The sequence below is a fragment of the Tympanuchus pallidicinctus genome, unplaced genomic scaffold (assembly GCF_026119805.1).
Source record: "Tympanuchus pallidicinctus isolate F22 unplaced genomic scaffold, pur_lepc_1.0 scaffold3, whole genome shotgun sequence".
Lineage (NCBI taxonomy): Eukaryota > Metazoa > Chordata > Aves > Galliformes > Phasianidae > Tympanuchus > Tympanuchus pallidicinctus.
Window position 1 is genome coordinate 11,881,076 of NW_026294747.1, and position 13,233 is coordinate 11,894,308.

General features: G+C 43.5%; 1 protein-coding gene across 1 annotated transcript; it reads left to right on the plus strand.

The window, feature by feature from the left end:
* The first annotated feature begins 7,013 nt into the window (after positions 1–7,013).
* Positions 7,014–13,184, plus strand: LOC128087014 (L-lactate dehydrogenase A chain-like). Its single transcript, XM_052696148.1, is given in 9 exon segments — positions 7,014–7,332; positions 7,335–7,489; positions 8,304–8,438; positions 9,201–9,318; positions 10,004–10,177; positions 10,620–10,793; positions 11,584–11,701; positions 12,093–12,216; positions 12,398–13,184. Coding segments are annotated over 9 exon segments (1,467 nt in total). The 5' UTR covers positions 7,014–7,028; the 3' UTR covers positions 12,563–13,184.
* Positions 13,185–13,233: the final 49 nt, after the last annotated feature.

A 13,233-nucleotide genomic window follows, 5' to 3' on the forward strand; every position in this document is an offset into this window, starting at 1 on the left:
GGGTCAGTCAGGAGCTTAATAATCACTTGGACGTGAGCCTATGGCTCCATTTTAAAACATAAGGGTCCCCCTTGCTGTTGTTCATCTATCGACAGCTCAAATCCAGCTTTTATTTCGCCAGCCATATTTGAAGCGTGGGTTGGAGGTTAACACAGACTTTCTCCCTTTCACATGCAGAAAAACCCTCAAGGCAAACAGCAGTTCCTACAGGTTTATTTGAATAAAGAACACATTAAATAGGCCCCGACTTCCTTCATTCCCTTTTTTCTTTCTAGCCATTCTTGTTTGCTTACCATATAGATGTTTCAGGAAAGTGTTCCCATATGCAGAAAAAACGCCTTTCCCAACCTTCACGGAGCTATTTTTGGCTACTCTTACTGCTTAAGAACTCTTACTGAGGTCACACACCGAATTAACTGGCTGTCCGTAACCTTTCCCTAAAAGATATTGAACCCTGCTGAGGGATTTTTGGTTTGTTTTTGCTCTAAAAAGAAAAAATAAAAAAAATCATCCCCTAACATAATATCCTATTGACTCCAGATCTCCAGGTGTTCTGCTTGCAAGAGAGCATATCTTAACAGGGGATGCAAGACAGATTATTAGCCAAAGAATGCACATTCAACATTACTGCTAGGCATGTACAGACAGAAAAAAGAGAGTAAGGACATATCTTTCACCTAGAAGATCCTAAAAACGCATCGAGTACCTTCAGCTTTCACTTCTCAGGACCAAATCTGGGGATAGAAAGACTGTTTAGTTCTACAAGCTGCAGAATGAGAGAGATTTTTCTTCCTCGTAACGCTGGGGGCACAAACAGCTGATAAGATGAAAAATGAAAGAACTCTGGACTGGCAGCAGCCGAACGCACAGAATGCTATTCCATGAGATGCAGCAGACACAGCTCCTTGTGTCTAACATGTAAATGCATCACATCACACCCTGGCCACCAGAGACCCAGGCTCTGCTCCACCTCTCATCTCACAAATTCTAATGCTGAAATTTTCCTGCCTGACTCTCATTGCACTGCCCACAAATACTTGAGCCTGGAGGCCGAGAGAAGAAATGGGTGAAGCCCACCGCCCCAGAGACCAGTTTAAAGCTTTCATGTGGCAAAGCCAAGCTCCAAGGGAACTGCACATCCCTGCTGCTCTGCAAAAATTGTTCACTCTCACACACTAAGCAAAAGACAACTCATGCCAGTATCTTTTCCCTTCTAGCATCAGAGCATTAAATATCAAAGGTCTTCCACAAATACACCATGAATCATGCACAGACTGTAGGATGTATGGAACAGAAGTGACACACAATTAGAAAAAAAGGGATATGAAGAAAGTAGTAGGTAGGGAGTGTTCAGGGGGTGCAGTATTCAGAAACTGAACTCTCGCAAACACACACCTCACAGAAATCACAATCCTATCTTCCAGTCTCTCACATTTTCTTTTTCATCAAACTGATGCATTTTAAAAGGGCACCAGCACTGAGATACTGCTGCTTAGGGCCAGAGCGACACAGGGTCTACAAATACAGCTGAGCCTGGATAGAAGTAATGAGAAAAACACAAGGTTGGAGAGAATCAGTGAGGAGTGGCATACCATGCATTTGCCACACCCAGGACACAGGCTGACCATTCCTTTTACCATTAGGCCCAAGCTAGAGAAACAACACATTCTGCAAGCATCAAGACTGCTTCTGTAGCAGCTCAAAATCAGGCACCCACTCTCTTTTGTAACACCCTCCTCTTTAAGAAAAACTTACAGAGTGCAAAACAACAGGACTATGCCCTGCAAATATTTGCTAAATATTTGTGAAGTTCCATCTAAACACATGAATCAAGGCACCACAAACCGGCAACTCCAGGGTCAGCACAGTGATGTAGAAATGATTTGTTAGCAGCCTGTATGCAAGCAGCAAGATTTCATTGCCTGTTTAAAATTTAAGTGCACATAAAAAGAAAAAAACAAATTGATAGGACTATGGGTCAATATTCACATAACATTCCTGAAAATATCCAGTGTGCTAACACTAGAGGCATGTTTACGAACCATTTTGCCCTTCTGTGGTTCCAATTCCACTTCTCAGCTTTGTTTTACCTCTTCAGTTAGCAAGCTTTTTGCTAAGGAGAGCCACTGCATGTCTGCACAATGCTGTGCCACTGCCAGAGCTGCTGGTACCTGCCTGGAGGACATTAAAAAAGCCTCTGTCATCGTGTAAGGAAACAGAGTCAAAAGACCAGTCAGTGCTCTTCAGCCACACAGGTTGCACCTCTCACTATTCAGTCTCATCTTCCTTTGAAAACGCTGCCATATTTTAGACCTTCAGTACTGAGTCATCATGCAGCATATCATGTTTCAATTAAGAATTAGGGAGGTTTGAAATTAAAAAGAAGAAGAAGAAGAAAAAAAAGTCTATGGAAAAATTTATGACCATCTTGAAAATAACCACAAATCAGCCCCCTCTTACTGCCACACCACGCCACACTTTGAACCTCTACCTGAGGCACAGCAGAACCTCAGAGCACACACCTATCTTTGCTGTAAAAAGAATGAAGTACACAGCAAAAACTCCTGTGAGGAAAACACAGACCACATAATACCTATGGCAGTCAGCTAACATAGAACTACAACATACCTAGATGATGGGGTAAACTTCTAACAGGTAACATAAACTAGGAGAACTTGGTCATTAAGAAAAAGTTGTGTGTCTTTCTTTCTCTTAGCTACCTTCTGCTTATAAAATAAAATTAAGCAACAAAACATAAAAGCCTGGGAAGCAGAACTCCTTAAAAGATAACCTAACAGATCTTCTGGAGCCTTGTTCTATTTCCACTCTAGCAGCACATTCTGCTGGGAGTACATATGATATAGATGGTATTTAAGAACCCTGCCCCATAACCTCTCAGTACAGTACCTGCCTTCCACCATCTGCCCGCAGGGCTGCGTTCACCCACAGAGAGACCAACAACCACCACCACAAAAAAAAAAAAAAAAAGACATAAAAGAGTACCTTATGCAGAGACAGTGAAGCCATTTCTCCCATCTGAGAACAGCAGAAGAGTTCAACTCTGTAACACAAGCCGCAGCCGCCCCCCAGGACTGCTATCATCCTAGGGCAGAGCCAGCCCAGCTGCAGCTCTTTTAAAGAGCCTCAGGTGTGGGGGACTGAAATGAAGGCAGCTGGTTGCCTGGCTCCATTCTATTGATAAGTTTGCTGAACTGTAAGTTAAGCTTCATCTTTCTTCTCCCATAGCCTTTCCCAGGGAATGAATAATCATTTATTGTGTAGTCATTCGTAGGCACACACATTTTCCACATCTGCTGGAAAATGTACAAAACCAGAAGGTGATTATGTCCTGTTCTCCAGCTTTTCTACTCCAGGTACAGAACTGGATTTTATTTACCAGGATCCACAAAGAGCTACAGGAACTAAGCCATGTATTACAAGCTCCAGAAACCACTATGAGCTGTAAAAGTTGTATTTTTATAATTTTGTAATTGTATAGCACTGATGTCTGAAGCAAAAGCTTTGAGGAGAAGCATCCTCCGTACTGAAGCGTGTCCCTCAGGAAAACATGGAACAAACTATTTTTGTTGTCTAGGACTTCCTTGCCCATCCAACTTTACGCTGCTGAAGAGTCCTGACTATGATGCTACTGTCTCCTAAACAGATTAAAGAGAGAAAGGGATGAGTTCACGTTTTGCTTGTGTGGTTTCTGGAGGGCTGGCAGGGCAGCAAGTCTCTCCACCATGCCTGTATGTGTGTAATATTCAGACAGATTCTCAGTTTTCTACACTGGTCATATCTTCAGTATCTTCAACTACCAGATGTCAGGTTTCCAAAAGGATAACTTGGCATTTTGTTTCATAGAAATGAGAGTTCTGCCATAGTCATATTTGCATGGGAGAGAATATATAACCTGCTGTAATCCTGAATGTGTCCAGGGTCAATCAGATATGCAAAATCTGGAATGCTGGAAAGTATCTTTGAGAAAGAGAATACTGTGATGAGACTTACTCTGCTGTCACTTATCTTGCTTTTATTCATTGGCTCACACTAAGCCCACAGAACACTCAAGCCTGTTCATGTGTTCCTTGAAGGGTCCATTATCATCTTCTTTGCTGTCATCCCTCTTATGGAAGGAATAACAATGACGTATGTTCTTCATCGGAGGGGAGACCAACACTGTCCCAGTAAGTGCACTGTGTCCCAAATGGCAAAAACCAGTGAAAAAAAAAAATTGCCTTTATGGGACTCCACAGCTCTTTACCCTGAGCTAGCCATCATGCTGGCATGGGATGTACTGAGAAGGGATCCTGGGAAAATCAAAACTGACAGCTGCAAAATATGAATATTAAAATAAAGGCAAGGAGACCTCTGCTCCAGATGGAATATAGGGACACGCCTCTGACCTTTTGCTGCTGAACCTGCCTGCCCTCTGGAATTGGCAAGCTGCAGTGGCAGCGGTCTGCAGCCCTCCTCTCATATCCCTTACTGGCTCCTTACTGTAATTTATAGAAAGTCTCCACTTACTGCAACCTGCCAGGCACTCAAAAACAGCATGAGAAACAGGTCTTTCGCTACTGCCAGTTTAGAAGGCAGCAGTGAGGATGTGTTAAGGATTATGCTCTTTTGACAATCAGTGGAAGGCAGGTGCTGAACCAGCTGAGACTTCTTGGCGACTTTGTTAGGCAAAGACTGAGTAAGGATTCTCACCCACCAGGCTGCCCTTACTCTGCTCTCTGACCATGTGATTTATCTGAGCGTCCCATTTCCTTCAGTTCCTAAGCAAATGAGTAAATATTCAATTATGTAAAAGGATGGATTTGGCTTGAAGAATTCTGCACAGTGACTCATGCTTCCATGAGTAAATTCCGTCCTTTAGAGAGCAAGACAGTCATGTATTCTGTTTTGTCCAGTGACAGTTTGGGAAGCTGCTACAAGAAAAAACGTTTTCTTTAGCTTCATATAGAATGCGTAATCCTTTGCCCTTGTGCTAGCAAACATAACTAGCCTTGTTGGGTGAACAGAGAAACTGATGAAACTTGGAAGTTCTGAGTATTGAAACATCAGCTAGAAAAACCAGATTGCAATTTAAAAAACAAAAAAAGGTCCAACAACAGGACACTGGGGAAATAAAATCTTCAGAAAATGACAATTATTTACACAGGTTTCCATATATTTTGCCCTAGTGCACACTTACAAATAGTAGGCTGCAGAAATACAGATGTATAAAACACCCGGAAATGAGAATTGCATCAGCTAGCACATCACCCCACCCCAGCCACTTGCCACAATGACAGTGCAAAGAAAGAGAAGCAGCAAAACAGATCTCTGCAATAGCAGTGCCCTTATTGTAACATGAATGCACGGAAACGTAGGAAGAGGGATCCAGTGGTGTTCAGACTGTGGCTAATCAGTTATGTGTAGTGATACCTGTTAGTGCAAGCCAAAGTGAAACTCATCCTTCAGCTTTTAGTGTTCTTAGGACAGTTCAAATGAGGCTGAGGAAGGGATAATCTTCCCTGGAAACACATTTCAGACATTTTCACCACTCTAGCTTCAGCACTTCCCACTACTGCAATGGAAGGTAACAGTGAAAAAATAACAGGAAGAATAAAATTCCTTATGTATACAAGCGAGGAAAATCGACCCCATCCCTACAGTCAAAGTCAGTCACTTAAAAGCAATCACAACAAACCTTGCCTCCATCTTCCATGTGCAAGAACAATACCTTTCATTTGCTCATCTCATTCTGTGGTTTTTTTTTCATGAGTCTGTCAATCATGCCAGATGACTGCTCACCTCCTGAGCTTCCACTGCTGCTCCTAAGATCATAAAGGACACACAAACAGAAAAATTTGGCATTTGCAACCTTCACATTTTTGTAAGCCAGGCTAGTTAACACTAGCATATTAAAACCTGTAACTTATTTTTAACGAAACAAGGCTTCTATCTGCTGACCATCACTGAAGACAAATTGGGACCATAATGGTACTGAAACATCCTACTCAGTTTGCTCTGACCAACTGTATTAAAGGCAGGCCCTCTGGTATTTGAATAGGTACTAGACAGCTAAGAGGAACCTGATGCTCTAAGTTACCCTGTGTTATAAATAATGGAGATTTGGTCTCACTTCTGTTCTCAGTAACAAGCAGCACAAACACGAGCAAGTAAGATTTTACTAGAGCCTATGCCCCAAAAACCAAATCCAATTTTATTTGCCTGAGCCACAGAATTAGAACTGTCCTACCATACCAACATTTTTATCTTAAAAACTTTGGTTTCACCATGACAGTCGTAACAATTCTGTGATTCTGTGATTCTGTGAAAAGTACCATTTGATCTATGCTAGTTACATATTTAATGTACCCTATCCAGCCAGCCTTGTCTTATCTTACATTCAGAATCTTTGGAAGCCAAATTTTTTATTGGGAGAAAATGTTTATTGGTGTTTTTCTGTCAGTTGTTTGTTTTCTATCCTTCCAGACAGACACTAGCTCTTACAGCGTTGTGTAATGCTGATGTCTAGAACTGGATGAGATGTTCACGCCCCCCCCCACACAGCATCAATGTGAATTCCTGGGATGCAGAACTTAACTTCCTTAACTGCTGACGGAACAAGGTGCTCAGCGAACCCCACGTAATACAGAACAGCACAGCTACATGCTACGGCTGCCTTCTGTTCTGCATGCAGGTGGCGTTAGGGCTGCTCAGCAGCACCTTCCCCTCTGTCCCACAGCTCCTGCAGCCCACCCTGCTCGCCTCACAGCAGTCACTCGTCCCCCCAGCGCCAGCAATGCACAGAGCACTTCTGGTTTTTGCAACCAACACGTCCATTGGTGAAAGGACCCGTCTTTATGGTGAGAACCAAAACTCTGTGTTTCTGGCTTGAGACTGACGTACATCTCTCCTTATCCTATTTTTCAAGCCTTTTCAGATGTTTCCTCAGCTGCGTTTCTTGTTTCTTTGGTTTCACTAACAGACTCCCAAAGAAATGAGGCACCGTCCCCATCAGGTCGCCATGGCAGAACATGGCTGGGATGTCAGTGAGGTGTCACAGCAGCAGCAAGTCCCTTCACTTGCAAAGTGCGAGCCTTACACACAATAAGATGCACCCAAGGGCACATAAATGGCACGGGTCGCCGAGAGGGGTGGTGCAGGCCAACCCCGTACCATATGGCGGCACAGGGCACGCTGTGCGGATCCCCTCAGACGGGCGCCCACACGGAGGGCAGCGCAGCGCTCACTACACCGCTCTCAGCCCCACAGCGGGCGCGCGAACACTGACCGATACGCGCCGTTCTGCCGCCGCCCGCCCGCTCCGCTCCCCCTCCCCCGCCGCCTGCCACCCTCCGCCCCGACGTGTCGGCGGGCACGTCCCCATCTCCGCGTCCCGCCCGCCGCACGTCAGCCGCCCGGCCCTTACTTAAGGCGACGGCCGCCTCATCCGCCCCGCCACGACCGCCGCCGCGCTGCAAGGGAAAGATACCGGGTAGGTGCCGGCCGGGGCGTTCGCTGAGGGGGAGAGGTGAGGGAGGGGAGCCGCTCGGCGGAAGGTGCGGTGGGCGCTGGCTCCCGCGCGAGGCCTCGAGCCGCGCCCGCATCGCCGAGCACCCAGCTGCGATTCCTCTCCTCGCTGCCCGAGTGCCTGTGTGCCCTGCTGGGAAGCGAGAGCTTGGCACGTGGAGGTTACGGCCCTCTAGGCACGTCGATGGCTTAAAAAAAATTAAAAAAAGTGAGACTGGAGAGCTGGTAGCCGTACTCGGGAGTATTATTATGTCCTGGGGACACGAGGAGCAAGGTGCCTTATGCAGGATGGAGGTTCTGCTTGGAAACAAATCCATAAAGTAGACTTTGAGGAGCACAGCGTTTCTGCGAAGGCCTTGCGAAGGTGTTGTGTAACTTCAGCTCCGAAAAGGCTTGAGACATAGAATACCGGTTTTTCAGGGCAGCGGGACTGGAGGTTGGCAGGCTGTACTGTCTGTAGAAGCACTAAAATGGCTTCCTTTACCTACATGTGACATGGATGGTCGCTGAGAGCATTCTGCTAATGCTGCTGGAGTGCCATCCAGCTATATCATCAGTACTTCTCAGGCTGTGTTTGCAGGAACAATCTTAAATGGTGGATTGGCAACAGCAGTTCAGCTTTTAACCGTTTGGTCTTATTGCCACACACCTTAGGCATGTAATTTAGACGCATTTTCCTACTATCTTTTATCATCTTATTTTACTATCTGCTTGTTGTGAACATTCCAGTGTCTGGAAGCTCCAAAGCCTGCAGAAATAACGCACTGCTTTTCTTTCAGCTGTGCACCATGTCTCTCAAGGAACATCTCATCCACAGTGTCCACACAGAGGAGCACCCTCATGCCCACAATAAGATCAGCGTGGTTGGTGTGGGTGCAGTTGGAATGGCTTGTGCCATCAGCATCCTGATGAAGGTAAGTGTCAAGTGAGAATGAAGCAGTGCAGTTCAGACTACCTGAAACCTCAAAGGGTGGGACAAGAAGTAATCTCCCTTACTAGACTAATTGAGCTAGCATGTATGACGACCTTTTGGTTGTAATTCCTTTACTTGAGCCTGAAAAGAAGCAGCAAATTTCAGCAATTTCCTGCTGATGGCTTGTAGTTCTTCTAAACCAGGTTTTCTCCAGTATCAGATGCAATATGCTCTTAGGAGCTGTATTTACCATTGGCTGACTTCCAGATGCCCTTCTAAGCAGAAGCCATCTAACATTCTAGGCATACAGAAAAAGTAAGAACTCAGGAGTCATTTTGTCTGAAGCTGAGAAAAGTAATGGAATAATTCTTTGAAGAGTGAATTGTAAAAAGAGGTCCAAGGCAGTCTGAATTGTCTTCCGCACTGCATTATTACATTGAAAATACTGTGGCAACACCAGTCTTGTTTTACTTAATTGCAAACTAGGTTGCTTATGAACAAGTATTAAGTTATTCTTCATCACTGTCCTGCTAAATTGTCCAACTATTTGACATACAATGTAGATATGAAAGGTATACAACTAACTCAAGTGGATATCCCAGGAGACTAATTTAAAAATGCAATTTGGGAGGAAATTAAGTCATGATGAATTCAGTTGGTTAAATTGATCGCTACTCATAAAAGAATCATAACTTCACAGTTTTCTCTGAGTAAATAACTCAATTCGTAATAAACGGAACTCTTTAATGCTGGTCTCACACAGGAGTTGGCAGATGAACTTACCCTTGTTGATGTTGTGGAGGACAAGCTGAAAGGAGAAATGCTTGATCTCCAGCATGGCAGCCTCTTTCTCAGAACACCAAAGATTACATCTGGCAAAGGCAAGTAGTTGGTTCCAATGGAGTCACCTATTTCTAGTCGATAGCGACATCAAACCGGCCATCCACGTCTAGCACTTGTCCTGTCATCCTAATCATGAGGGATGCTAGCTTCATTTCTGTTCCTACAGAAACAGTATTCAGGTGACACAGTTTCATGCATCTTTTTAAGGTTGGTCCAACTAGTACTTTCAGTACAGAAAAATAAATTTCTTAAGTACCCATGAATCTCTAAGAATTTCCCAGGCAGTTAGCTTCTGAATCCTTTGCTGGTTATTTGTCAGCTATAAATGGTGGACGGCTTAAAGCTCAATGGTAGCTTGACCAGGGCAAGTAATAGGCAGTCTCACACCCTAGTAAATATGTGGCTCCAGCATCCACACGTAGTAAATGATGAGTACAGTGCCTTCTTGCTTCTCCTCCTATGCAACTGTTCCACTAGAGGCCATCCCAACAGCTACCCTGGATGCCCACCAATGGCTGACAAGTATGAAATACTGTTAGTCAATTTCTGCTTAGTAAGACTTGAACGTGCTTTTAAGGTTGCCACTTGCAGCGATAAACTTTTTACAGAAGCAAAAAACAACCCTCAAACTTGGGAGTTTTAGATATCAATGCTAAAAGCAACTGGACTCCTGAACCGTAAATAGAAAGAGGTCACGTTTGACACGCAGCCTTTTGTTTGCAGATTACAGCGTGACTGCACACTCCAAGCTGGTCATTGTCACTGCTGGTGCCCGTCAGCAAGAAGGAGAAAGCCGTCTTAACTTGGTCCAACGCAATGTCAATATCTTCAAATTCATCATTCCCAACGTTGTGAAATACAGTCCTCACTGCAAGCTGCTGATTGTCTCAAACCCAGGTTTGTCTCGTGTTGCTTATCAAGAGATTCGGTTTAGAATACTATTTTCTTCAGTATAGTGGTGTCAGTATATCAATATAGCCAAGCATAGGTTTTAGTAAAGTAGCTATGCCAACTGAGTGCATAACAAGAAGTGTCATCTTCCTTCTCCACACTCAGCAAGTTGATTCTTTGAGAAACCAATTAGGCTCCCTCCAACTTTGGGCTGCCAGTTCAGCACAGGACAAAGTAGGGAGCACTGGTAATTATATGCATAGCAGCATCTTAATTTTGCATTTAAAATAGTGCTCATGTTAGCCCACTGCTGGACCTGGTGATGAGCATTGCTTCACTCTCTGTGCCACCTGGCATGCACATAAAATCCCTACAAATAAGCAGAAGATACTACCCCAGATATCAAACTGCTTGTGACTGGCACTTATCCTCCCTGTTCTACTTACAGTGGATATTTTGACTTACGTGGCCTGGAAAATCAGTGGCTTTCCTAAACACCGTGTTATTGGTAGTGGCTGCAATCTGGACTCAGCCCGTTTCCGCCACCTCATGGGAGAAAAACTGGGCATCCATCCTCTGAGCTGCCACGGGTGGATTGTTGGAGAGCATGGAGACTCCAGTGGTAAGGGCAAAACCTGGCTGTTACACAGAGCTTCTTCTCATTTATTTTTTTTATTATTATTATTTTTTTTTTTTGCAAGAAACATAATCTGCAAGGGCTACACAAGAATGCTGCTCAGAAACTTATGCACTGCAGGAACTTAAGAATGCAAGTCCTACTTTAAGTCTTCTACAGCAACAGAGTAACCTTAGATGATCTATATTTGACCTGAGTTACTCTGCTTAGAAAAGGTCATTACTGTAACCTAAGGAGACTAAAAATGTCTAGGCTAAGTTGTTCTCATAACTCTCTAAAAAGCATACTGAAGAAGCAAGAGGGTGAAGATCCCGGCAAGAGACTCCCAGAGATTCCCACTATATCTAGAGGGAATCACTCAGTTGTCTTCACTACTTCAGGAGCCATATTTAAGAATGGAAGTGTGAAGTCTAGATGAGAACAAGAGAAAGAACAATACTCTTCTCACTTAGTCTGCACTTCTCTAGCAACAGCAGAGCAGCACTGTCTGCTTCCTGACACCCAATAGAGTGCATTTGGAATCCATCTTTATTTTGAGGAACTGTTGCAAAGCATGGACTTACTGCCATTTTTAGTTCATGAGTTGTGGGGTTCTTACCCTACAACTTCAATTGGTCTCACATTTTATACTATTTTTGGAATCAAGTCCACGTCTGTGATGTGTCACAAACTAATCCAGGTAGTTCCTACCTTAACTGTTAATCTGAGAATTACATTCTTGTCTTTTGGGAAGATTCTTTACTTTGTGAGGTAATTTAATCTCTCTGCAACTCAGTGCCTGTCTGGAGTGGAGTGAATGTTGCTGGTGTCTCCTTGAAGGCTCTTCATCCAGACATGGGAACTGATGCAGACAAGGAGCACTGGAAGGATATTCACAAGCAGGTGGTGGACAGGTAATACTGCTTTTAGTTCTCCATTGTATGATCTCATGTTGAAGAACATCTCTGAACTGCATTACTGATTTCTGGTTTAGTAAGTGGCCCAAAACGAAGGTCAAATAATGCAGAAATAATACAACTTCAGTGTTTTAAGGACTAACATAGATTTGGCAGTTAACTTTTCATGGTTAGTGAGCTTTAAATAAAGAAAATGTTTTAACTTCCAAGTTTCTAGTGTTAGTGAGGGGCACGGTGTGAAGTGCAAACAGTGCATTTCAGTCCGGTCAGCTATCAGTCAAATCTCCGCTGTCTCCAAATTGTTTAAGGGATCAAAAGCCTTTCCTACAGCTGTCAATTAGTTCCACTGATGCTACTTGTTTTTTAATAAGTAACTTTCACTCTGCAGTGCCTATGAGGTCATCAAACTGAAGGGGTACACGTCATGGGCTATTGGCCTTTCCGTGGCAGATCTAGCTGAAACTATTATGAAGAACTTAAGAAGAGTGCACCCAGTCTCTACAGCTGTTAAGGTGAGCAGCTCTTTCTTGCTTACTTTTCTTTGTTTTAACTGAGAACTAAAAACTTAAGAATCCCGAGGAACAGAGACAACATTCAAATTTCTCTTAAGCTTACTTGAATTTTCCACATTAGAATACTCTCTAAAGTAGACGTGCACAAATCCTAGCCTAACTATCCTTACCTACTTTTCAGGGCTTGCACGGAATAAAAGATGATGTCTTCTTAAGTGTTCCTTGTGTACTGGGCAGCAGTGGCATCACTGATGTAGTGAAGATGATCCTAAAACCTGATGAAGAGGAGAAAATAAAGAAGAGCGCAGATACACTCTGGGGAATTCAGAAAGAACTGCAGTTCTAAAGTTGTCCAAGCAATTCACTATTTGCGGTTTAACGGTTTAGTGGTTTGTCTTAATGTTGCACTTTCCAAGTAGGTCAAATCCTTTGGTGTATTTCAAATAGAACACAAACTAAGATCTGAACAAATGAGTTTCCTAAAGATCGCAATTAGGAAACTATTCTAGGGTTTTCCCTGTCCTCAGACACTTATATTCTTAGCCATAGCTCCAGCCACCTAGTATTGTACAGTGAAGTGGTGTGACATCAATCCAGCATTCAAAGCAGCACTGCCTTTTCCTCACGTTGTCTAAACATTAGCCAGAACAATAACTAACCAGCTAACTAACACAATGTGAAACCAAAGACTATTTTCTTGCAGTCACAGGATTGTCAAACTGATTGACAAACCTTCTCTGCCAGCTGAATAGCTTAAATATTTCACTGTTGGTAGGTCCAAATATTTTCCTAACACTTCTTTGGAACTTGTGTATACCTTTTTTTTAGAGGAACTTATTTTTGTGTACTGTATCGGACTAGTTGTACATTTGTCTCCAAAGCACATTTAAAGAAAAGGTTAAAGTTATATATGCAACAAGACAATGACCTGTAGTACCAGCTCCAACACCAAATAAACCATAAAATGTTTTTCAGCCTCCTGAGTCTTTTTTGAGAGGGCATTCTGGTCCATCGTAT